Genomic DNA, 25,811 nt, shown 5'->3' with positions numbered 1-25,811 from the left:
AACTAGCGGTTTGTATGGACAGATTGTTCGTGCAACCGCTCATTGTAGCTGCCAAACCAAACGCTGCTGTACTTTCCCAGTGACCCCGCACCACAGTACTGGACCGGCCGGAGCTTCCCTACCATCTGACGCCAGTTTCTTCACCGCAACCTCTGCTAGCTGCTGCCTTCATTCAGGATTTCTGATAAGTACCCCACTGGGGACCCCCCTTATCAACACCACTAATGCTACCTGTTACATGCATTGCTGAATCTAATTGCTAGCTCCTGTGTACCTTAACTACTGCTACTTGCTATTTGCATTGCTGAATCTAATTGCTAGCTCCTGTGTATCTTGTCCACTGCTACCTGCATTGTTCTGCCTAATTACTCCTGTATACTGAACTCACCATTTATATTACCGTGCCTAAATATCAGTACTGGGTATATCACCATTTCTACCATAGTAAGACCACTACATCAACTTACTAGTATAAAAAAGACTTACAGCTGGACTGAAGAAGCTAACCGAGCTTTCTGCTTGTTAAAGTCAAGTTTTAGATCTGCTCCCATACTTCGTCACCCTGACCCATCTCTGCAATACATCTTGGAGGTGGATGCATCTAATATGGCTGTTGGGGCAGTTCTCTCCCAAAGGCCAACAAGTACATCTCCTCTACATCCAGTAGCATTTTTCTCTAAAGCACTAAGTGCCCCTGAGGTAAATTATCCAGTAGGTGAGAAGGAATTACTCGCCATAAAATTGGCTCTTGAAAATTGGCGACATCTACTTGAAGGTACTCAATTACCAGTAATTATATATACTGATCATAAAAATCTTCAATATCTACAAACCAACAAAACTCTTTCTCATCGCCAGGTTCGCTGGTCCTTATTCTTCTTAAGGTTCAATTTCCTAGTAACCTATAAACCAGCTGAGAAAAATAAGAAAGCTGATGCATTATCACGTTTGGCTGAAGATAGCTGCGTAGAGTTCCCTCCTCGGCCAATAATACCTCAAGACCGGATTGTGGGTATCGTTCGTTCTTTGAAAGAAGAAATTCTACATAGCCTAAAATTGGACTCACCACCACCTCAGTTACACCCTGATTCAGAGGGGTTTCTTTATCTTGGTGATAAGCTCTACATACCCCCGATGTTCGTACAAGAATTTTAGAATTAACACATGATGTACCCATGGCAGGACATATGGGGATGACTAAGACATTAAATCTTCTCACCAGGCAATTTTGGTGGCCTGGTATGAAAACAACAGTACAAAAGTTTGTCTCCTCTTGTGACACCTGTGCTAGATCTAAATCTGACACTTCAAAACCATTCGGACTACTTTGTAGTCTACCCATACCTACGGTTCCATGGGAGGTATTATCCCTCGACTTTATAGTCGAGTTACCGCCTTCTAAAGGATTCACTACAATATTAGTATCTGTAGACCATTTAACTAAGATGGCACATTTCGTTCCTGTTCGGAGATTACCCTCCTCTAAGGAGACAGCTGAATTACTTGTCAAACATGTATTCAAATTACATGGGATCCCTAAGACTCTTATTTCAGATCGCGGCTCACAATTCATTTCAAAGTTTTGGCAATCCTTATGTCGTATCTTACGCATTGAACGAAAACTAACTTCACCATATCATCCACAAACTAACGGCCAGACTGAGCGAGTTAACCAATGCATAGAACAGTACCTGCGTTGTTATACCTCCTACTTACAAGATGATTGGGCAGATCTTCTTCCTTTGGCAGAATTTGCCTATAACAACGCAACTCATAGTACTACTAAACAAAGTCCTTTCTTTCTTAACTATGGGTTCCATCCTACGCTTCTCCCTCCTCGTATTCTACCTTCTAGCAATCCGGTAGCCACCGATTATCTCACACAAATCAAAAACTCTCTGGATCTACTTAACACTACCATTTCTCATGCCCATAGTCAACAAAAACATTACTATGATCTCCGTAGAAGGCCTTCTCCTCAATATACTATTGGTGATCTTGTCTGGTTATCCACAAAAAATTTAAGACTACGAATTCCCAGCAAAAAACTTGGACCCTTATATTTAGGACCTTTTCCTATTGAGAAACTTATTGGAACATCTGCAGTCCATCTTACTCTACCAACAGACTTAAAGATACATCCCATATTTCATGTATCTCTACTAAAACCCCACATTCCAAGTCAGGAGGTTAGATCTACCACCTTACTTCCACCACCGGTGCAAGTGGATGGAGGTGAAGAGTATGAGATACAAGACATTTTGGATTCTCGAATTTATAGAGGGAAACTTCAATATTTACTAAGATGGAAAAATTATGGTCCTCAAGATGACACTTGGTTGGATGCCTCAGATGTTCATGCATCTAGACTTACTCAGAGGTTCCATACCAAACACCCTGAGAAACCAAGTTTGTAGGCCTTCTGGAGCCGGCCTTAAGGGGGGGGGGGGTACTGTAAGATCCCTCGGGTTTCCTTTCTTCCGGGTTGCGTTCCACCACTCGGTCAGGTGAAACGCATGTGGGCGTGGTGAAGCTTGACGGCGCCGTGACGTCATTCTCGGGCGCCGCTCACGGCGCCTCTTTCAACTAGCGGTTTGCACGGACAGATTGTTCGTGCAACCGCTCATTGTAGCTGCCAAACCAAACGCTGCTGTACTTTCCCAGTGACCCCGCACCACAGTACTGGACCGGCCGGAGCTTCCCTACCATCTGACGCCAGTTTCTTCACCGCAACCTCTGCTAGCTGCTGCCTGCATTCAGGATTTCTGATAAGTACCCCACTGGGGACCCCCCTTATCAACACCACTAATGCTGCCTGTTACATGCATTGCTGAATCTAATTGCTAGCTCCTGTGTACCTCAACTACTGCTACTTGCTATTTGCATTGCTGAATCTAATTGCTAGCTCCTGTGTACCTTAACTACTGCTACTTGCTATTTACATTGCTGAATCTAATTGCTAGCTCCTGTGTATCTTGTCCACTGCTACCTGCATTGTTCTGCCTAATTACTCCTTTATACTGAACTCACCATTTATATTACCGTGCCTAAATATCAGTACTGGGTATATCACCATTTCTACCTGCTACATACACTGCCACATAACATTGCTTTGCTGAGCGTTTATTGGCATTTGTGCTTGTGCATTCAGGAACAGTTTCAACCACTATGATGAGTCAAGAGAGTTAAGTCAGGTGATTTAACATATCTCTGCAAGACTACTGAGTGGAAATCTGCAGCTGTAGATCCAGACCCACCTAAAAATCACTAGAGCGTTACAGTACACCCCTAAGTTAAAATGTCCAAATTTGGCCCCAATGTCAATATTTTGTGGGCCACCATTATTTTCTAGCACTGCCTTAACCCTCTTGGGCATGGAGTTCACCAGAGCTTCACAGGTTGCCCCTGGAGTCCTTTCCCACTCCTCCATGACAACATCACAGAGCTGGTGGATTTTAGAGACCTTGAGCTCCACCACCTTCTGTTTGAGGATGCCCCACAGATGCTCAATAGGGTTTAGGTCTGCAGACATGCTTGGCCAGTCCATCACCTTTACCCTTAGCATTTTTAGCAAGGCAGTGGTCATCTTGGAGGTGTGTTTGGGGTCGTTATGTTGGAATACTGCCCTGCAGCCCAGTCTCCGAAGGAAGGGAATCATGCTCTGCTTCAGTATGTCACAGTAAAAGTTGGCATTCATGGCTCCCTCAATGAACTGTAGCTCCCCAGTGCCAGCAGTCATGCAGCCCCAGACCATGACACTCCTACCACCATGCTTGACTGTAGGCAAGACACACTTGTCTTTGTACTCCTCACCTGGTTGCTGCCACACACGCTTGACACCATCTGAACCAATTATCTTGGTCTCATCAGAGCACAGGACATGCAAACTGCAAGCTTTCATGTGCATCATCTTTAGAAGAGGCTTCCTTCTGGGACGACAGCCATGCAGACCTACTTGATGCAGTGTGCGGCCTATGGTCTAAATACTGACAGGCTGACCCCCCCCCCCCCCCACCCCTTCAACCTCTGCAGCAATGCTGGCCAGCACTCATATGTCTATTTCCCAAAGAAAAACCTCCGGATATGATGCTGAGCATGTGCACTCCACTTCTTTGGTCAACCATGCCGAGGCCTGTTGTGAGTGGAACCTGGCCTGGTAAACCAAGGTATGGTCTTGGCCACCATGCTGTAGCTCAGTTTTAGGGTCATGGCAATCTTCTTATAGCCTAGGCCATCTTTATATAGAGCAACAATTCTTTTTTTTCAGATCCTCAAAGAGTTTTTTGCCATGAGGTGCCATGTTGAACTTCCAGTGACCAGTATGAAAGAGTGAGAGTGATAACACCAAATTTAACACACCTGCTCCCCATTCACACCTGAGACCTTGTAAAACAAACAATTCACATGACAATTGCTAATTGGCCCCAATTTGGACATTTTAACTTAGGGGTGTACTCACTTTTGTTTCCAGCGGTTTAGACATTAATGGCTGTGTGTAGAGTTATTTTGAGGGGACAGAAAATATACACTGTTATACAAGCTGTACACTCACTACTTTACATTGTAGCAAAGTGTTATTTCTTCAGTGTTGTCACATGAAGAGATATAATAAAATGCTTACAAAAATGTGAGGGGTGTACTCACTTTTGTGGGATACTGTATGTGAACCCGGTCCTATGGAGGGAAATTGTCACATGACACTAAAAATAGGTATCCCTAATTGGTATTGGCAAGTTCTTGGGGAAAAAAATATTGGTACTTGTCCTTGGTCTTTAAAAAAGTGGTTTCGGTGCATCCCTAGTCGGGCTAAAAGTATAAGGCAACAATGAAGTTACGTTCCTGATATACAGTATGGTCAGGCCCAACAATAGGAGGTGTCCAAAATGAAATCATATCCGCACAAGTACCTATCAATAATCTTATCCTCTGCACAGAGGTTGTGGTTCCTTGGATTGGTTCCTTTTTCCCACGTAAAATATATAAAAGGGATGTGGTACATTCCATTGGAGTATTTATGGGGCTGTCAACTGGAAACCAGGAATTCCCAGGACATCTTTCTAGTTCATTCATCAATAAACTATTAAAATTTAACTGCATACTCTGTAAGTGATTGCATCAGCTGCTGAAAGTACTTAAAAAACTGAGGGTTTAGTATTAGTCTAAGTGCATACAGGCAATGTGCAGAAGAGGGAAAAACATTCCACCTGTAAACATTCAGCACCCAAGGGTACTATACAAATGAGCAGGGACCAGTGCATTAGAGCCAACCGACAGTGTGGTTTGTGCTTATGCCAATGAAGCACAAAGCAAAGTGACTGGGCCGACTCAGCACTTGTGTTTTAGCTCAATAGACTTTTACAACACCAAAATTTTGATTTAAACAAGTGGTTAATCTTTTATTTCCTACAATATCTCCTTTACAGAGATTTGCCATGAAGACAGTACAAATATTGAATCAATTCAGTCCTTTCTTAATCTACTGTACATTGCATTTACATGAGGAATTTGTATTCAGAATTATGAAAGCTTCTGTTTTAATGCTGTGCACAGTGGTGCATAGATAATATACCCAAATCACTTGTACATTGACCATGTTTATAAAGGTTTCTGCCTTTAATGTAATATTTATCAAAAAGTACTTTATTTTCAGCAAGTGATAGATGGCTTAGCTATGTATGCTGTACCTATTGTATGTGTGGGTTGCCTTTCACAAAGAGACATGCTTCACACATACTGACCTATAAAGGTTAGGGCACGTGAAAGAGTACAAGGTTAAAGTGGAACTTTTTCATATTGGATAGAGCAAGGGAGGGTTATAATTAGAAAGAAAGTGCAGCACTAAGAACAATTTATATATTCAGTGCTAAAAAAGAGGAAAAATGTGAGTCCATATATATATATATATACAAAGGATCAGTCCAAGGCATATCATCCACGTGAATGGAGGGGATACACCAACCAGAAAGATGTGCCAAGTAAGATAGGGTGACTAAAGAAATGATCCACTTCACACCCAAAGTGAGTATTGAATATGCTTTCTGGAACCTGTGGACCACTAAATTATAGGTGGTCACCTTAAGCATAAGGTATAGGGTCTCCCTTCAAACCGCAGGCCTGGAATCACTCAGGATAATTTATAAGACTTCCACAATCTCTTTACTTTTAACACGTAAATGCTTGTTTCACATCTGTGACCATTTTCTCGGACGGCGGCTGGGATGCATTTTCTAATTCATCAAACCAAATCCAGAAACAGAAATATTCAAGCAGAAGTGAAGTGCGTGTAACTTAAGTGATTAATCCTCTGCATTGTGTCAAAAGGCTGTGTGATCCTGTATGCACAGATCTGTACATACAAGATCACACAGCCTTTTTACATAATGCAGAGGATTAATCACTTAAGTTACACGCACTTCACTTCTGCTTGAATATTTCTGTTGCTGGATTTGGTTTGATGAATTGGCAAATGCATCCCAGCCACCGTCTGGGAAAATGGTCACTGATGTGAAACAAGCATTTGTGTGTTAAAAGTAAAGATATTGTGGAAGTCTCACAAATTATCCTGAGTGATTCCAGGCCTGCGGTTTGGAGGGAGACCCTATACCTTATGCTTAAGGTGACCACCTATAATTTAGTGGTCCACAGGTTCCAGTAAGCATATTCAATACTCACTTTGGGTGTGAAGTGGATCGGTTCTTTAGTCACCCTATCTTACTTGGCACATCTTTCTGGTTGGTGTATCCCCTCCATTCACGTGGATGATCTTCCTGGGACTGATCCTTTGTATATACAGTATCTCACAAAAGTGAGTACACACCTCACATTTTTGTAAATATTTTATTATATCTTTTCATGTGACAACACTGAAGAAATTACACTTTGCTACAATGTAAAGTAGTGAGTGTACAGCTTGTATAACAGTGTAAATCTGCTGTCCCCTCAAAATTAATCAGGTGTGAATGGGGAGCAGGTGTGTTAAATTTGGTGTTATCGCTCTCACTCTCTCAAACTGGTCACTGGAAGTTCAACGTGGCACCTCATGGCAAAGAACTCTCTGACAATCTGAAAAAAAGAATTGTTGCTCTACATAAAGATGGCCTAGACTATAAGAAGATTGCCAAGACCCTGAAACTGAGCTGCAGCATGGTGGTCAAGACCACACAGCAGTTTAACAGGACAGGTTCCACTCAGAACAGGCCTCGCCATGGTCAGCCAAAGAAGTGCACGTGCTGAGCGTCATATCCAGAGGCTGTCTTTGGGAAATAGACGTATGAGTGCTGCCAGCATTGCTGCAGAGGTTTTAAGGAGTGGGGGGGGGGGGTCAGCCTGTCAGTGCTCAGACCATACGCCGCACACTGAATCAAATTAGTCTGCATGGCTGTCGTCCCAGAAGGAAGCCTCTTCTAAAGATGATGCACAAGAAAGCCTGCAGTTTACTAAAGACAAGCAGACTAAGGACATGGATTACTGGATCCATGTCCTGTGTCTGATAAGACCAAGATAAACTTATTTGGTTCAGATGGTGTCAAGCATGTGTGACAGCAACCAGGTGAGGAGTACAAAGACAAGTGTGTCTTGCCTACAGTCAAGCATGGTGGTGAGAGTGTCATGGTCTGGGGCTGCATGAGTGCTACCAGCACTGGGGAGCTACAGTTCATTGAGGGACCCATGAATGCTAACATGTACTGTGACATACTGAAGCAGAGCATGATCCCCTCCCTTTGGAGACTGGGCTGCAGGGCAGTATTCCAACATAACAACCCCAAAACACACCTCCAAGAGGACCACTGCCTTGATAAAGAAGCTGAGGGTGAAGGTGATGAACTGGCCAAGCGTGTCCCCAGATCTAAACCCTATTGAGCATCTGTGGGGCATCCTCAAATGGAAGGTGGAGGAGCGCAAGGTCTCTAACATCCACCAGCACCGTGATGTCGTCATGGAGGGGTGGAAGAGGACTCCAGTGGCAACCTGTGAAGCTCTGGTGAACTTCATGCCCAAGAGGGTTAAGGAAGTGCTGGAAAATAATGGTGACCACACAAAATATTGACACTTTTGACCCAATTTGGACATTTTCACTTAGGGGTGTCCTCACTTTTGTTTCCAGCGGCTTCGATATTAATGGCTGTGTGTTGAGCTATTTTGAGGGGACAGCAAATTTACACTGTTATACAAGCTGTACACTCACTACTTTACAGTGTAGCAAAGTGTCATTTCTTCAGTGTTGTCACATGAAAAGATATAATAAAATATTTACAAAAATTTCAGGGGTGTACTCACTTTTGTGAGATTCTGTATATGGACTCAAAGTTTTCCTCTTTTTTAGCACTGAATATATTAATTGTTCTTAGCGCTGCACTTTCTTTCTAATTTTGACATGTGTATCACTGCTCTTAGTGCTAGCAGCTTTATATTTTACTCTAGCGCTGTGTTGTTGCTGTTTATTTGTTTTAAAGGGAGGGTTATAATCTGTCAATTTTTTTTTTTTTTGCCATCTGTGTCCCATCGCAGAGATTTCCCTTCACTTTCTGTCCCATAGCCAAACAGGAAGTAAGAGGAAATCCCTGCAAATAAAGGAATTCCTTAGGGCCCCCCAGGTCACCAGAACTAGTGTCCTTGTTAGAAGATTTCCCTTGACTACTTTTCTGGGGACAACCCAAAATTGGGGATTTTTTTTTACTTTCACTTTTATTAATAATGGTAAACAGGACAAATAGGGAGGGTGAATCTCCCTAACAGGGGACACTCGCTTTAATCCCTCTACACTCTAGATCAAGAAAAAAAAAAAAGTTTTGCCTTTAGTTATACTGTGACATTAAAAGATTCAGTAAGCTTCAGCAGTTAGCGGGAATCAGTGCAAGTTGGATGTAAATTCCTTCTGCTAGGGGAACACTGTTAACTGGTGACTAAAAAACTAGTGTCTCAATGATCATTTTTAACAGTGAGCAAGCAAATTGAGAGAAGAGACATACTTCTACATTGCAAAAGATACTTCTATGAAAAACGCTAATCTCCTGTGGATTTGTTATCCACAGTTTGTGCAGTATTAGGCTAGTGCTTACATCCTCTATCGCTATCTCTTTAGAATTATAGGTATGTATGAAGTTTTTTCCTATTAGATGCACTGCTAGTTAAATTATAGAGAAGCGTTTAAAGTCCAATTGAACCCTAGTATAAAAGTGTAGCTTGCTTGTGCAGATAATAGTGACCAGAGTCTTACCATTCATATAGGTAGTAAAGCAGCCCACAGCCCTAGTCCCCCACTATTATGCAGCCAGACCACTGTGATTTGTGTGTAAGTAGCAGGCCTCTCTGCTGTAGTCCAACACCCCCTGTCATTTAAAGCAAGAGTCCAGTGTTGGATATCTTCAAGGTGCATAAACATGGCATAGTGACCATTTTCACACATTATAGTTTGTTGGCCTGATCTTACAAATGCCTCTCATGTCTAAAGCTACCTTAAAACGGAACTAAACCCATTGATTTCACTGTTTCCCAAAATATTACATTTAAGGTGTTACTTTTGCTTGAGCTTTCAACCGAGCTGTCAAGCCATCAAATAACTGGTGTCACAACTAGGCTAAGATGGCATCTTGTTTGGCTGTAAAGGGTAGGACGTTTTAGGTCTGCTTTAAGCCTAAGCCCAGGTTCACACTGCTCCAACATGAAAGTTGCGTGACTTCCGATCCGACATTTCCCTGCAATTTAAGTCCAACTTTGGTTTGACGTAATGTGACTTTTTACACTCAATGGCATTGAAGTCGTATCAAGATGAGACCAAAGTAGTGCAGAAACCTTTTCTGAAGTCAGAGCGACTTGTGTTGGATCAGTTAAAACAGTTCTCATAGGCAATCAATTAATTTGACATGTTTTGCCCTCTTACAAGTTGGATCTCATTGTAACAACAAACAAACACAAGGGCGCACCGGCCTAGTGCATTATAATTTGGATGGTTTATTTAAAAAATTATTACAAATACTCACAAACGAGTTCTTGTTAAAAGCATGTCACAAAAGCAACGCAGTCCTCAGTAAAGGTATCCGAGGATGAGTAGTCCCTAGGCCTCGAAACGCGTTAGCCTTCAAGAATCGAAGGGACTACTCATCCTTGGATACCTTTACTGAGGACTGCGTTCCTTTTGTGACATGCTTTTAACAAGAACTCGTTTGTGAGTATTTTTAATCCTTATTTTTTAAATAAACCATTCAAATGATAATGCACTAGGCCGGTGCGCCCTTGTGTTTGTTTGTTGTTACAGTGTTTCCAGACTTCCCTGGTCGTGTAAGGGGCAGCAAGGCCGTAGCATTTTTCCTGGGTTGTCGTTTCCACAGCTACAGAAATATTCTTAATACCTCAACAAGGTGGACTAAAGTCTACACCACTCCGAGCCCAGGTCACGGTTGGATCTCATGTCGCACCAGTGTGAACTGGGCCTAAATGCTAAAAGAAGCAGGAAGAGGAAAACAACAACCTGTTTCTCAGCCCCTCTATATGTATTATTATCTTGTTCTGTAATGTATGATCTGTATTCTATTTATCAGGCAGAACCGATTCAAAAGGTTAAACAATATGCAAAGGAGAACAACCTGCAGCTGTCTGAATTATTCAGTCAAACCGAAGAGCAGGTTCAGATGACTCATGAAGACTTTAAACAAAAATTAACAGTAAGTTCTTCTGTATACAGTATGTATTTCTAATTAATTCGTTGGGGAAATTCTTCTCTTTTTTTTTTTTTTGCACATAACACAAACAAAAGCTGGTGAAAGTTTTGTACTGAAATTAAATATTCTTAAGACTTTCTCTGTTAGGCCAGGTTTTTAGAGTCACAACTTTAACTTGATAATATTTTATATTTACAAGTTAATTAAAAGCATTCAAGTGTTACCTAAAAAGAGGCAATGTTTGATTTTCTGCTCAATTACCTCTAAGGAACATCTCAGGTAAGATCTAGTGGTACTCAGCAAGCAGACTGCATTTGGCTTAGTACTTCTTTTTAATGTTTGATATGACTTGGTGAAATCATTTACTGTGCCCATTACTGACTGGGATTGTTTAGGAAAAGGCCCAAGCCGATCCAAGAAATTAACCTATAGTGATGGTACATCCCATAGCACAGTATGACCTCAGGAAAGCAATCTTTAGTTCAATATTTTTCTGTTTAACTTTCTACTTTTTTTTTTTTTCATGTATAATTATTAATATTATACAAAATGTATATAGCCGCAACAGTTTGTGCCGCACTTTACAATCTAAAGGGAGACGTTACAGTTACAATACAATAAAATACAAGAGCATTACGAGGGTTCTGCTCATAAGAGCTTACAATCGAATACCGTGGTGCAAGTAATACAAAAGCTTATAACTGTCGGGGGTGAGATGATAGAAGTGATAAAAGTTCAGTTAATTGGAGGCATGATAGGCTTCCCTGAAGACATGAGTTTTCAGGGATCGCCTAAAGGCAGCCAGAGTAGGAGATAGCCAGCCACATTGTGGTAGAGAATTTCAGGGGATGGGAGAGACTCTGGAGAAGTCCTGAAGATGAGCATGGAAGAAGGAGACAGAAGATCTTGAGAGCAGGAGGTCTTGGGAGGAGCAGAGAGGATGGTTTGTATGATATTTGGAGGCAAGATTGGTGATGTAGCTGGAAGCAGAGTTGTGGATGGCTTTGTATGTTGTTACTAGTATTTTGAATTCAATTTGCTGGGCAATTGGAAGCCAGTGGGGGTCTGGCAGAGAGGGGTGGCAGACACTGAGCAGTTGGTAGGGTAGAGTCTGGCAGCAGCATTCATGATAGACTGGAGGGGGGGGTGGCCTATGAAGAGGTAGGCCTAAGAGAAGGGGAGTTGCAATAGTCAAGGTGAGAGAAAAGAAGTGAGTGAATGAGTAGCTTGGTGGTTTGATTAGTTAAAAAGGGCTGAATTTTAGAGATGTTATGAAGTTGAAATTTGCAAGCTTTGACAGTTATTGGATTCGGGGCTGAAAGAACAGGTCAGAGTCTAGGATTACACCTAGTACCCCCTGGTTTGAGAGGAGATTATTGATTATTGAGTAATATTGATTGATCTTTGGGGAAAAGTCATGGAGAGGAGCATGAACGGGGGGGGGGGGGGGGGATATTATCAGCTTGGTTATAGACAGATTTAGTTTAAGGAAGTGGTGAAATATCCATGTTGGTATGTCAGTTGGTAAGTTAGTAATGTTAGAGGAGACTGAAGGTGATAGGAGTAGAGATTTAGATTTGGGTGTCACCAGCATACAGATGATATTGGAAGCCATGGGAGGTTAAGTTATCCAAGAGAGGAGGTGAAAATTGAGATGAGAAGGGGTCCAAGAACAGAGCCTTGGGTTATAGGGGGACCCCTACAGTAGGAATAAGTGGGGAGGAGGAGACAGAGTTATAGGTAACACTGAATGAGCACTGTGATATATAGGAGAATAACCAGGAAAGAGCCAAATCTTGGAGGCCAATTTAAAAAATGTTTGTAAAAGTTTTTGACAGTTACATAAAAAAATAAAGAAGAGAAAAGAAAGAACAGTCAAAAACCAATACATATACAACGTGCAAGATCATAATTGGTTTATACTGATATGGCAAATACGTCTGAAAAGCATAGTCTTGCCTCAGTATTCATCCTAACAATTCCCATACAATTTGTACAGCATAGAAAGGTAGCAAGATCAGTAAAAAAGCCGAAAAAGGAGAAAAAGAGAGAAGAAAGAAAAGAAAAAGTGATGGGCAAGGGGGTAATAGGGAATGGGGTGGGAGGAGGGATTAGGGAAGGAGTAAGAAATGGGGTAAATATATATAGGCCTCATCTGTTCCACAGTCTTGCATGAAATAAATGAATAGAATATACCTACAAAACCCGCAGGACACCTATAAGAAAGGAACACATCCAGGTATGCACTGGTAGTTTGTAAGAACAACAGGCTCATATCTTATTACATTTCTATTGTATTTCTAAGGGTTTTATAAGATATTTTTGAATGTTTACCATGAAGCGTTTTCAACTTTACATAATATTCATCTAAAGACCTTCTAAAATACATCCATCAATCTTCTAAAATACATCCCCACAGGATGATGCTGTCACCACCATGCTTCACTGTAGGGATGATATTGGCCAGGTGATGAGCGGTGCCTGGTTTCCTCCAGACATGACGCTTGCTATTCAGGCCAAAGAGATCAATCTTTGTTTCATCAGACCAGATCATTTTGTTTCTTATGATCTGAGAGTCTTTCATGTGCTTTTTTGCAAACTCCAGGCAGACTGCCATGTGCCTTTTACTGAGGAGTGGCTTCCTTCTAGCCACTCTACCATACAGGCCTGATTGGTGGAGTGCTGCAGAGATGGTTGTTCTTCTGGAAGGTTCTCCTCTTTCCACAGAGAAAAGCTGGAGCTCTGTCAGTGTGACCATCAGGTTCTAGGTCACCTCCCCCAATTGCTCAGTTTGGCCGGGCGGCCCACTCTAGGAAGAGTCCTGGTGGTTCCAAACTTCTTCCATTTACGGATGATGGAGGCCACTGTGCTCATTGGGACCTTTAGGCCCTGTTCACACCTGATCATTTTTCAGCTCCTAAAACGCTCATCTCTGAAGTCTCAAAATGCCCAGCAAAATCCTATTAATTTCAATGGCCCCTGTTCACATATGAGCGTTTTGTCGCCTAAAGCGAAACGCCTGAAGCTCAAAAAATTACATGAGCTTCTTTTTTGGCAGATTACACGTGTTTTTGTTAGATGTCAATGCCTGCCACCAAACACCTGCAAAAAACGCCTGAAAAAACGCCTGTAAAAATCCCTGAAAATGCCCCAAAAAAAAACGTGAAAACGATACACTCAGGTGTGAATGGAGCCTCAATGCTGCAGAAAATTTTCTGTACCCTTTCCCAGATCTATGCCTCGATACAATTCTGTCTCAGAGGTCTGCAGACAATTCCTTGGACTTCATGGCTTGGTTTGTGCTCTGACATGCGCTGCTAAATGTGGGACCTTATATAGACAGGTGTGTGCCTTCCCAAATTATTTCCAGCCAACTGAATTTACCATAGGTGGACTCTAATCAAGTTGTAAAAACATCTCAAGGATGATCAGTGGAAACAGGATGCACCTAAGCTCAATTTTGAGTGTCATGGCAAAGGCTTTTAATACTTATGTACATGGGAATTTTTTTTTTCGTTTTTTATTTTTAATAAATTTGCAAAGATTTCAAACAAACTACTTTCATGTTCTCATTATGGGGTATTGTGTGTCGGATTTTGAGGAAAATAATGAAATTAATCAATTTTGGAATAAGGCTGTAACATAACAAAATGTGGAAAAAGTGAAGCGCTGTGAATACTTTCCGGATGCACTGTATCTGGAGTTTAGCTTCAGAATGTAGTGTTTTTAGTATAGAATGTTGTATGTACAATATATATACCGTTAATATTTTTTTTTTGTTTTAGCCAATTTTATCACATCCTATTTTAGTATCCAAGCTTCAATCTGAGCAGAAGTACAATGAGCATCACTTCTTCACAGACAAATGTTATATTTTTCACTCTGGATCTTCATTCATACTACTCTTTGGCCCCTTTCACACGGGCGATCCGATCCGCCTGTCAGTTTTTCTGGCGGACCTGATCCATGCATCCCTATGAGGCAGCGGGTGTCAGCGGAGACATCTCCGCTGACACCCACTGCTATCCGATCCTGTCTGTGAAATCCGGACGCATGGAAACCCTATTTTCCATCCGTCTGGAGGATCCGATCGGATTGGCTGACACCCACTGCTATCCGATCCTGTCCGTGAAATCCGGACGCATGGAAACCCTATTTTCCATCCGTCTGGAGAATCGGATTGGATGGCTGACACCCACTGCTATCCGATCATGTCTGTGAAATCCGGACGCATGGAAACCCTATTTTCCATCCATCTGGAGGATCAGATCGGATGGGATCGGATGAGAATGGACAGGCGGTCCGTTCTCATCCGATCTCCCATAGAGGACAGCGGGGATCTGACAGCTCCGTCTCTGCGCTCAGAGCGTGGATTGATCCCCCGCTGAGCAGAATGGACTCCATCGGGCGGTGCGCCCATGTGAAAGGGACCTTTCAAATTAGCAATGTGAGCTAATTATACAAACAGTAATTTATTTATTTTATAGTTCTTTCACATGTAAGATCGAGGGTCAGTAAAACCAGACAGTTTTACTAACCTGTCAATCTGAACACTAATATACAGCCACTCACAGCTGTACACATGACGTAGCCACAATGCTAAACTCGCGACTGCTGCCGGCGGCGGCCTTATACTATAGAGCTGACCAAGCACCAGATGGTCCCTGGTCAACTCTATGATCTTCGGAGCCCGGGCGCGAGGTTATGATGTCACGTCCAGCCTCGGCAGATGTAAAAACTGCCATTTTCTTTTTGGCTAGGAAGCCGAGATCATTTAGGCTTTCCAGCCTAGAGGCGAGATATGGGGACTTATAGACCCTACATTTTACTGTAAAGAGGACATGTCATGCCCTATTCCTATTACAAGGGATGTTTAATTTGCATGTAATAGAAATAAAAGTGATACAATAATAATAAAAAAAAATAAATTAAAGCGCCCCGGTCTCTGCATGCTCGCAGGCATAAGTGAACGTATACGTACTTCGCACCCGCATATGTAAACTGCGATCAAACCACACATGTGAGGTATCGCCACGAACATTAGAGCGAGAGCAATAATTCTAGTCCAAGGCATTCTCTGTAGCTCTAAACTGGTAACCTGTAAAAATGTTTAAAGCGTCGCCTATGGAGATTTTTTAAGTACCGAAGTTTAGCGTCAGTCCACCAGTGTGCGAAATTTTAAAGCGTGACATGTTAGGTATCTATTTACTCACTGTAACATCATATTTCCCATTATACAAAAAAAATCTGGCTAACTTTCGTGTTTTGGGTTTTTTTAACTCATAAATTTCCCCAAAAAAAAAAACGCGTTTAAAAAATTGCTGCGCATGCGTACTCTCTTGGGTCTTTGATTATTTTATGCAAGGAACGCAACAGTGATTAAGTGGAGATCAGACACTTATTTGTCCTGCGGTTGCTCTAAGAAATTTGAGAAGGTCTGGCACTTGTGGACAGATTTGAATGGTGTACAACATATGATTAGGAGTCCACAGACTGAATTTATTCTCCCCACTGATAAGGTTTAGTTTATTATACGAACAAATTTATTCCTGTGCAGGGACTCACATTACATTTTTTCAGGTAAGATTCTAAACACGAGTTAATATTCTTCCGATACATTATCCTGATGGTTGAGAGGGAACAGGAATCTTCTTATAATTCATCAACCCTTGAAGTGATTTTATAAGAGAATGACAGAGCGAGGTGTATGGAAGGTGTGTTGTTTCTTTCCTCCCTTTTTTGGGGGGGGGGTTCTATAATAGGAGGTGTTATTAGTAGTTCTATGTTTTATGTTTTAGCTGGGGAATGCCCAAAGGCTATGTTTCGTACCTATACATCTCAAATTCCATGTGACATAAAAAGTTGCAACGACCACTATTTTATTCCCTAAAAAATTGCTGCGCAAATTCCATGTGACATAAAAAGTTTCAACAACCACCATTTTATTCTTTTTTCAATAAAAACTTTAAAAAAAATTGCTAAACGACCACCATTTTATTATTATTATTATTATTATTATTATACAGGATTTATATAGCGCCAACAGTTTGCGCAGCGCTTTACAATATGAGGAAAGACAATACAGTTACAATACAATTCAATACAGGAGGAATGTATTCCATATATATATATATATATATATATATATAAATAAATGTTTGGGGGTTCTAAACCATTTTTTAGCAAAAAAAAAAGATTTTTACATGTAGGAGAGGAGTCCCACAATAGGCCCGGTATGGAAATGGTTAAGAATCGTCATATAATTGGATGCATCTCCAGATAACCTTCTCTGAATATAACATCTTTCCAGACATCTTGAGCAGCAATACTCTCAAGTTACAGAAGATGGCAACAAACATTTCTATCTCTAGTAACTATGCTGTCTTTTTTATATGCTAAGAATTTTATATGTTCAGGCTTCAAAAGCTACTGATTGCTTTTTAAAAAAGTAACACAGAAGTTATCATTTCAATTATATATTTCATTTTTTAATGATTAAGTACCATATTGCTATTATATTTATGTGTTTGTATGTGCGGCTTTTGATTTTGCATTTTTAACTGCAGGTTACCGGTATTAGAATGCCAGAAGAAGAAATACAACAACTAATAGCCTTTCTGGACAAGGACAAAACAGGCTTTGTTGATTTCAGGTAACATTACTAGCCAAAAATTAAAAATCACAAGCAGTAATTTTCCAAATGGACTACACAGAAAAACAAACAAAAAGTCAAAAGTTTGTAGCTGGGTCACATGTTGGCTTGAACTGCGACCTTTAACTACTTGCACCAAGTAGGGCTCAGCAGCTCCAGAGAGCAATGAGGTCAGCTCCTGGTGTCTCATTTCTTTAAAAAAAAAAAAAGAAAGTATATTCTCAAGTAAACCTGATAGAAATCCAGACAATTCCTACTGAGCATATGATGGAAAACTAAACAAAGAAAGACTACCTGTTCACACCTTACAATATTTTAACCACTTTACCACCGGAGGATTTTGCTTTCATATGTCCAGGCCACTTTTTGCGATTCGGCGCTGTGCAACTTTAACTGACAATTGCGCAGTCGTGCGACGCCGTACCCAAACCAAATTTACGTCCTTTTTTTCCCACAAACAGAGCTTTCTTTTGGTGGTATTTGATCACCTGTGCGATTTCTACTTTTTGCGCTATAAACAAAAAAATAGCGTTTATTTTGAAAAAATAACAATATTTTTAACATTTTTTTTATATGAAATTCCCCCCCAAAAAAATGTAAAAATCTAAATTTTTTTCAATTTTTGGCCAATTTGTTTTCTGCTACCTATTTTAATAAAAAAAAAAAATCACAATAAGCATATTTTGATTGGTTTGCGCAAAAGTTACTGCGATTACTAACTAAGGGAAAGATTTTTGTCATTTTTGGTGTTTTTTTTTTTTTTAACGCGTAATGGCAGCGATCTGCGTTTTTTTTTTTTTTTTTTTTGCGGGACTGCGACATTGCAGCGGACAGATCGGACCCTTGACTGACATTTTTGACACTTTTGGGGGTACCAGTGACATGTCTACAGTAATAAGTGCTATACATATGTACTGTTATTGTAAAAATGACACTGGCAGGGAAGGGGTTAATTTTATTGGAGCTGGAGGGGTTAATGTATGCCTGGTGCTTACTGACGTGTGTGGGGGGAGGTGACTGAGTGACACAGGGACAGATCGCATGTTCAGCTATGCTGAACCCTGCAATCTGTCACTGTTTGTCACATAGGAGATCCGCCCGCTCTGTTTACACAAGCGGGCGGATCTCCAAACTCGATTCCCCGACGATCAGGGAAGAGCAGCGGCGATCGCCGCCACTCCTCCCCTGGTCCGACTCCCCTCTGTGACTGAAAACAGCGGGAGCGCGCCTACAGGGGGAGGAGTCCAGCGACGTAGGTCTACGTCGCTGGACGGAATCGAGCCACTTTGCCGCAGTACAGTCAACGTGACTGGTCGGCAAGTGGTTAAAATGCGTGTTACTTAGAATCCCATTTTCCTGGACCTCCTCATGTCAGCCTACTATGGGTCAGCTCCGCCCCTCTGACCCCTTTAGGACAACCTCTAACTAGCCTTTAAAGTGCGGCTGTCTCCCCTAGGAAAGGTTTTTTTTTCCTCCTCGCTCCGGACACCTTTAGAAAAAAAAAAAAGTTACCTTTCCTTGTGGCCTTCCCAGGTTAAGCCTCTCCTGGGCAAGAAGACCCCCTCTTATGGGCTGTAAATCTCCCTCGATGGTGGGTTCCCCTTGGTGCTGGGGGTAAGTTACATTGCAGTATAAATTGCTGCATTTCATACTGGTACCATTATGGTGCCAGTTAAAAACTGCCACAGATGCCGTATTCCAGTTGGAGGTTCTTTCCTCGTTATTGTTACAGTATGAATGATGATAATGAAGCTGGCTGGTGATTTTCTTGCTGTATTTTTTTCCCCCTAAACAGGCTTGCTTCCTCTTTTAGTCTGCTAGAGATGGTGGTTTTGCATGCTCCAGCGTGGGGGGAGGGGGCCAGCCCTGGCTTCCTCTGATTACTATGGAGCTCTTAGGATGCTTTTAATCAGTGGAGGCAGTCTCCAGGTGCGGCTGGCTTCCTTTTCCCTCTGCGGCCAATACACTGTGTGTAAACTGGGTCTCTGCCCCCCTCACTGTAAGTACATGCACATCCTTGTCTACTTTGCCTGTGTTGAGGCTTGGGATATTTTTGTCTAAAGCTACCGCCAGCCTCAAAGCACTGAAGATTTTTTGAGAAGAAATTTTTGTTTTTCTTTATCTTTAAAAAAAAAAAAAAAAGAGCGATGCATGTGGCCAGGACGGAATACATTTTCGTCAGTTGGTCACTCCGAATAGACCTGATCGAGTGGGGTCAGTTTGACTCGGTCTTGTGTGTAAATTTATGTGTGCTGGCCGGAGGAATGTGTTACAGCTGGTTTAAAGGATCTCCCTCACATTGTGTGTAGCCACAATTGAGTGCTGTCAGGATGCGTGGTCGCCAAGGCTCACTCCATGGTGTAGTGGGGATGAATGCGAAATATGCACCCTGTAACCTTGAGTTCAATTCCCCAGTAGATCACATACTGAAATATTGACATGGCTGTGAATGCTGTCACTTGGCAAATGCTTTACATCACCTTATCACTAATTTGGAGGATGTGTCAGCAATACCTTTAAAGAGGTAGTCCAAGGATCTTCCTCTCATTGTGCTTAGCCACATTGAGGTGCTGGGAGGCTGTGTTGCCAGGAGGAAGAATGTGTCTATACCTTAGTGGGGTAGTCAGAGATTCTCCTGTTCACTATTTATAGCCTAAAAGTTACTGTGAACACTGGATGAAGTTAGCATACCCAAGTGTTGGCATATAGCTTGCGCTGCTTTACAATACTGTTGCTACCTGCTGCAGAGAGCCTCCCACAACAAGGTTACTTCGGTTGGCAGGCAACAGACAACAGCATAAGCTGGTGCTTTATGTGCAGCCTGTGGCTATCCTATTAATCCTTTTTGCTTAGGGCAGATTAGGTTCTCCATGAGTGGAGGAGAAAGGGCTCCAGGGCTCTGGTTGGGAAGCTTGTGTTAAGCTTTCTCAGTTTCAGGTAAAGGCTTGTTTGCCTGGCTGAAGACATTGTCTCTTGGAGATGGCCCAGGAGTACAGCATCAGAGTTGCTTTAGTGGAGATAGTGTATGGCCACACCACTCTGTATGTGCTTGATCTCAGAAGCTAAGCAGGATCAGACCTGGTTAGTAGATGGATGGGGGACCATCTGGGAATCCCAGGTTCTGTACTGCAGCACATATACCACTTAACCAGCAGAGGGCAGTGCAATTGTGCACTTAGCTTCTCTAAATTTATGGGTCAAGTCACCCCAGTGCTGTGGGGGACAGTTCGCCACTCTAAGTCCATGGGGGCCCTTACATGTTCTGCATCTTGAGACTCTGCAAAACTCTAGCAGCCATAGGCATGCCTCCTCAAGGCAGAGGCAATAGGGGGTTTGTGGTTTCGGATCAACTGCAGAGCTGCGGTTGACTACCCTAGTTTGCCTTGCTCTGGGACAGTGACGGCGTGCCCCAGATGCTTTGGGTGGCATTTCCCATGATGCTCATGCAGTGTAGTTGGGGGTGTGATTCTGGGGTGCTGGGGCTTGCTGTTGCTGCTCTTGGGCTATGGTCAAATTCAGGTTTTAAAATTAAAGCAGTGTACAATATTTTCAATATTTGCATTGCTTCCCATACCCTGGCAGACCTTTTTAATTTTTTGAGTAACAATGATAGCTAAATGTTCTCATCCCTGCAGCAGTTTCCTGTTCCTTACCATAGCTCCCATGCTCCACCAATCTGTCAACAGTTTAAAGGAGTAAGATACAGATGCAGAGGTGGAGCATGAATATTCATTCCCTCTCTTGGGTCGCAAATATCGGATGGCCTTTGGATTTATCTTAGTGCTAAGCACGTGGATGTGTTCATAAAGGTTCCCGTCTTCATGACAGAATCCTGGAAAACCATTATTCTGGTGGTGAGGAAGGGACGCTGGTGCCCTTATCTGGACTTGGCAGACGCTAGTCTACATATTCCTATAGTCTGGGTTTGCCAGCACTTCTCAGGTTTTCTAGCAGACGATGACTTGGCCAAGGTCATGGTATGTTTTTTGGTTGGCATTCTCCCCAGAACCCTCTTGAGGGTACTATCAATCTTTATGGCATTTATTTCCACAGGTGATATCCTGCTGATAGCTAAGTAGGGGTGCTGCTGCTAGGTAACATTCTAGCCTGCAGGACCCTCTAGAGCAGAGGTGTCAAACTCAATTTAATTGCGTGCCGCATCAGCATTATTATTGCCCTCAAAAGGGCCGGTTGTATCTGTAAGACTAGATGTCCAGAGCATCCCCCTACTCTTACATAAGACGTCAAGAGCCTCCCCACCATCAGAAATTGAGTCCCCCCCACCCTCCCTTACATCACAGTGCACCCCCTTATCTTGTGCTGCTGCTGGGAAGAAGCTGTAGGCATTGCTGAAAAGCAAAAAGTACTGGGTCTGGAGGAGGACCAGAAAAGGGCTGGAGCTCTCCTGCAGCTGCCGGAGAGGTGCAAGGGCCACATGAATTGGCCTTGAGGGCCGGATTCGGCCCACGGGCCTTGTGTTTGACACCTGTGCTCTAGAGCTTGGAGTATCTTGTCAATTTTTAGTAGATTCAAATTCAGTCTACTTAGTCCTGGATCGCTGTTCAGTGCTAGTTAAGGTCATGTCATCCTTTGGGGTCCTGGTATGCTTTTTGGTCATGGCACCTGCCCCAGAACCCTCTTGGAGGTACTATTGATCCATAGGGCATTTGTTTCCTCAGTGATATCCTGCTTATAGCTACGTAGGAGCGCTGCTGCTAGATAACGCTTTAGCCTGCAGGACCATCGAGAGCTTTTATCTTGTCAATTTTTAGTTGAATCAAATTCAGTCTACTTAGTCCTGGATCGCTGTTCATTTCTAGTTAAGGTCATGCCCATCCTTCGGGGGCCTAGGATCATGAGCATTTTATGCAGGAGGAAGGTGGAGGACAGGCTCTATCTATTAGCAAGTGATGTGTACTTGCTTGGTCTTCCTATCCTCCACCATGCCTGGGCTGGCAAGGGGCAAGCGGTGAAGTAGATGACTTGAATTTACTTTTCCTCTACAATGAGAATGCCATTCTTCACTGCTGAGAGGTGGTTCTTCCCAGTTCCATTAGCCCACTTGTATTGACCCTCTGCCTCTCGCCAGTGCCGTGGGCGCTAGGAGGCTAGGCCCAATACTAGCCTTAGAGTCTTTCAGGGGCGTAACTACAGGGGTTGCAGGGGTTGCAATCGCTACCGGGCCCCATGCTCCAGGGGGCCCGGTAGCAAACCAGTGGGTGAACTTACAGGATCGCAAAGGTCACACTTGCGACCGGACCCTGGCATTGCACCACTCTGGGGAGGCCCCAAGATTGCAGGAAGGGGGCCCACTGCAGAACCTGTGAAAGAATCCTGCTGCGGGACCGTAATAAAAGGCCATGCAATGAGTGTAAAGAGCCCCAGGATTAGTGGGAAGAGCCCTGGGCTTGAAGGTAAGGGCCCCGGCCAGGGGTCTGGGGGGCCCTTCATGGTTTCTTGCATCAGGGCCCTGAAGGTTCTAGTTACGCCTCTGGAGTCTTTATGTGATCTTGTGGTGACTTCTTGTTAGGTTACAATTGGCATGGGCTCTATTGACCGACCCAAAAAGATCTTTCAGGCATTCCAGTAATATGGATGGACCAGAACCTCCAGAGATTGTCTCTGGGACTAACTCATCTTTTTAAATATCTGGATATTCCTGCACACAGCTCAGGACAGGGGCTCTTTTCTGACTGATAACGCTCTCTTTTCCTGGTTCTGCTATTTTCTGTAACAGGCCTTAGTCCTAGGGTAATGTCAGGTGGGGCAGTTCCTGTGCACCCAGGCAATGTATACGCCTCTGTTTCTTCGGTAGACAGGGTGTCTCAGTCTTGGAACAAGTAACTTGCCTAGTGCTGGGATTTAGAGGTTTGTCTCTGGAGCATAGTTTCACCTCCTTTTCTTTTAGATGGAGTTAGGAAGGAGACTATGGTTGACGGTTTTCTGTTTTTTGATTTCCGTCTTGCCGCTCCAAACTAGTGTCTACACACAGCAGTCCTTAAGACTGGGGTGCTTAGTGTGTGGGTCTTTATGCCAAGGATTAGAGAGGGCAAGACTCAACCACAGTTTGAGTCTGTTGAAACCAGAGGCAGTCTGATTTGTTCTGATAGCAATTCGGTCTCTTTTTTAGGAGGTCAGGGGGTGGCAACAGGACTATGGTAATTTTGGTTAGTCCACCAAGATGTAGTCAGGAGTCTATCACTCTAGAGTGTATTGTGCTGATTTTATCCTTTGCCCCGAGTGCAGGTTTTATCTTGGAGGGTATAAAATCTTCCAGGGTCACAGTTTTACTTGTCTGATTGACCAGAAAATGTATAGATTCCTGTGAATTGACTCTCAACCTAGAACAAGGGTGGTTCTTCTTAAAACTTTAGGTTACGCTGCCAGTAGGTCTGGTAGGGTCAGCAGAGATATTCCAGTGTCCTTTCTACTTTTCCTGGTCCTGGGACTCTGACCATAGGTCAGGGCACCTTGGCTAAAATGTGGAAGCTCCACCTGGTGCGGTTTTTCCCTCAAACTCTGCTGATTTTCAGGATGAGTCCAAGGATTCGCTGGCCATTTCGACTATTGTGCTGCCATGATTTCATACTCCAGGAAACTTTTTCCATCCAGATTTTGGAAGGCAGAAATGGATGGTCTGTAGGTTGAAATGTGGTACCGGTGATCATTTTATATTGCCAGAGGGAAAATAGGCTCCATATTGCAGAATCAAGAAATTCGGGCTATTCCACTTATTACCACAGGTAGCAGTTTTCTTGCGCGATTCTTCACGGAAGAATTGGGATTCCTTGTCTTCTTCAGGTTTAGATTTTGTTGTATGCCACCAAATTGGTTAGAGAATGATGTGGCATTCAACTCATTGAAAACCCTACATCTTGTGGCAATGGATACTTGCTTCTCTAGAGAGTATCAGGATTATGCGTTTTTGTAAAAAAAATAAAAATAAAAAGTCTTCTTTAGGTCTTTTTGGCCAGATGGATTTTTCCCAAGTTCCAACATTCCATGGACTACGTTCCAAGTGAACTGAGAAACCACTCTTTTCAGAAGATTAAAGAGAGAGAATATGAAAAGGAATTCAATCTGATTCTTCCCCTTCGGCCTACTTGGGATAAGTTTGGTCTTTTCAAGGGGAATGACCACTTGGTGTCTCAAGTGGGTTTAGGGGAGTTTCATGGCATTGGCAGGGGTTAGTCCTTCCTGAACAGTCAGGATGGTTCAGTTTGACTAGCTCCCTGCAGCTTCCTCTGTCTTCAGAAATTATGGTACATTGCACAAAACTAGGGCAGTTCCTTGAGCATATAGGCCAGGGGGTTGGCAAAAGTAGAGTGTAAGCATCGGGCTATGCTGGTAAACACTTTTATTCACCACTAAAGAATGGGCCTGAACTTGCTGCCTTCTGAGGAACTTCTTCTTATGATTTTCTGTGGCTGTCTCTCGTGTAAATAGGTTTAGACAGCAGGTTGAGTTATTTTGTAGTCTTTATTCCCTCCCTTCCTGAAATATTGCTTGGTACGTCCCATAGTAAGCTGACATGAGGAGGTCCAGGAATAAGGAAAATTGTTTTTATACTTACCATAATTTTCCTTTCCTGGATCTTCCTCATGTCAGCCGAGTATTTCCCACCCAGGTCTCCTTCGCGAGGCTTGTAAGGGAACAGTTTCCTAGGGGAGACAGCCGCACTTTAAAGGCTAGTTAGAGGTTGTCCTAAAGGGGTCAGAGGGGCGGAGCTGACCCATAGTAGGCTAACATGAGGAGGATCCAGGAAAGGAAAATTACTGTAAGTATGAAAACACTTTTCCTTAATTTGCAATGCTTCTGGTTAACTAATATGCACTGCATTGTGGTGTGTCATGGAAAATTGTCCAGGTAAATTTTTAACATCTGACAACGTGCATCCAGAGGCTTATAGAAGGCAGTGGGCTCATGACACGTGTTTTAATTCAATGCAGACAGATGGTTACTAAGCCCCATCCCTGGCAGCAATCCATGTGCTCATGGCCTATCTACATTTGGAAGCTGGTAGGCTCTTCTTACACCTAGCTAGATACTGGGCTCATAATTTCAGAAAATACCTGATAAAAATGATTGTAAATTCATTCAGGCACTCATTGAAAACAATGCTTAAAAAAATTGAAAACTGAAAACAGAAACACATAGGTATAAAGCCAAGTTCTATGAAAACCACTGTCATAATGGTTACTAGATTAAGGTCCTCCTGCCTTCTAAGACTTCTTATTGGGTGAAGGTGGTGGTGGTTGTAGGGGGTAAGATCAATGTTCACTGTAAAAGCTGAGAATTAATTGCTCATGATTTATTTTTTCTTGCATTTCTTAAGTTTTTAAGATTTTTACTTTAAAAACAGATTTTTGCCTCCGCTATTCCTTTTCCCACAACTTTGAAAAATATTAAAATATGTTTGAGGAAAAAAAACAAATTGTAAGGTTCTATTTAGCAAAAATAAATTATATTAGAATATTTAGTTCACAGTAGTATTCTATTTG

The 25,811-nt window shown here is 42.6% G+C and overlaps 1 protein-coding gene across 1 annotated transcript in view; it reads left to right on the top strand.

The window, feature by feature from the left end:
- Positions 1-25,811, top strand: part of LRRC74B (leucine rich repeat containing 74B) — a 77,460-nt gene that overhangs the window by 51,511 nt on the left and 138 nt on the right. The window contains exons 11-12 of the mRNA XM_082243223.1: positions 10,539-10,661; positions 17,225-17,310. Coding sequence (XP_082099349.1) covers positions 10,539-10,661; positions 17,225-17,310 — 209 coding nt within the window. The remainder of the gene's footprint in view (positions 1-10,538; positions 10,662-17,224; positions 17,311-25,811) is intronic.

Source organism: Pelophylax lessonae (genome assembly GCF_965119305.1).
Source record: "Pelophylax lessonae genome assembly, chromosome: 1".
Lineage (NCBI taxonomy): Eukaryota > Metazoa > Chordata > Amphibia > Anura > Ranidae > Pelophylax > Pelophylax lessonae.
This window is presented reverse-complemented; position numbering and strand designations above follow the sequence as displayed.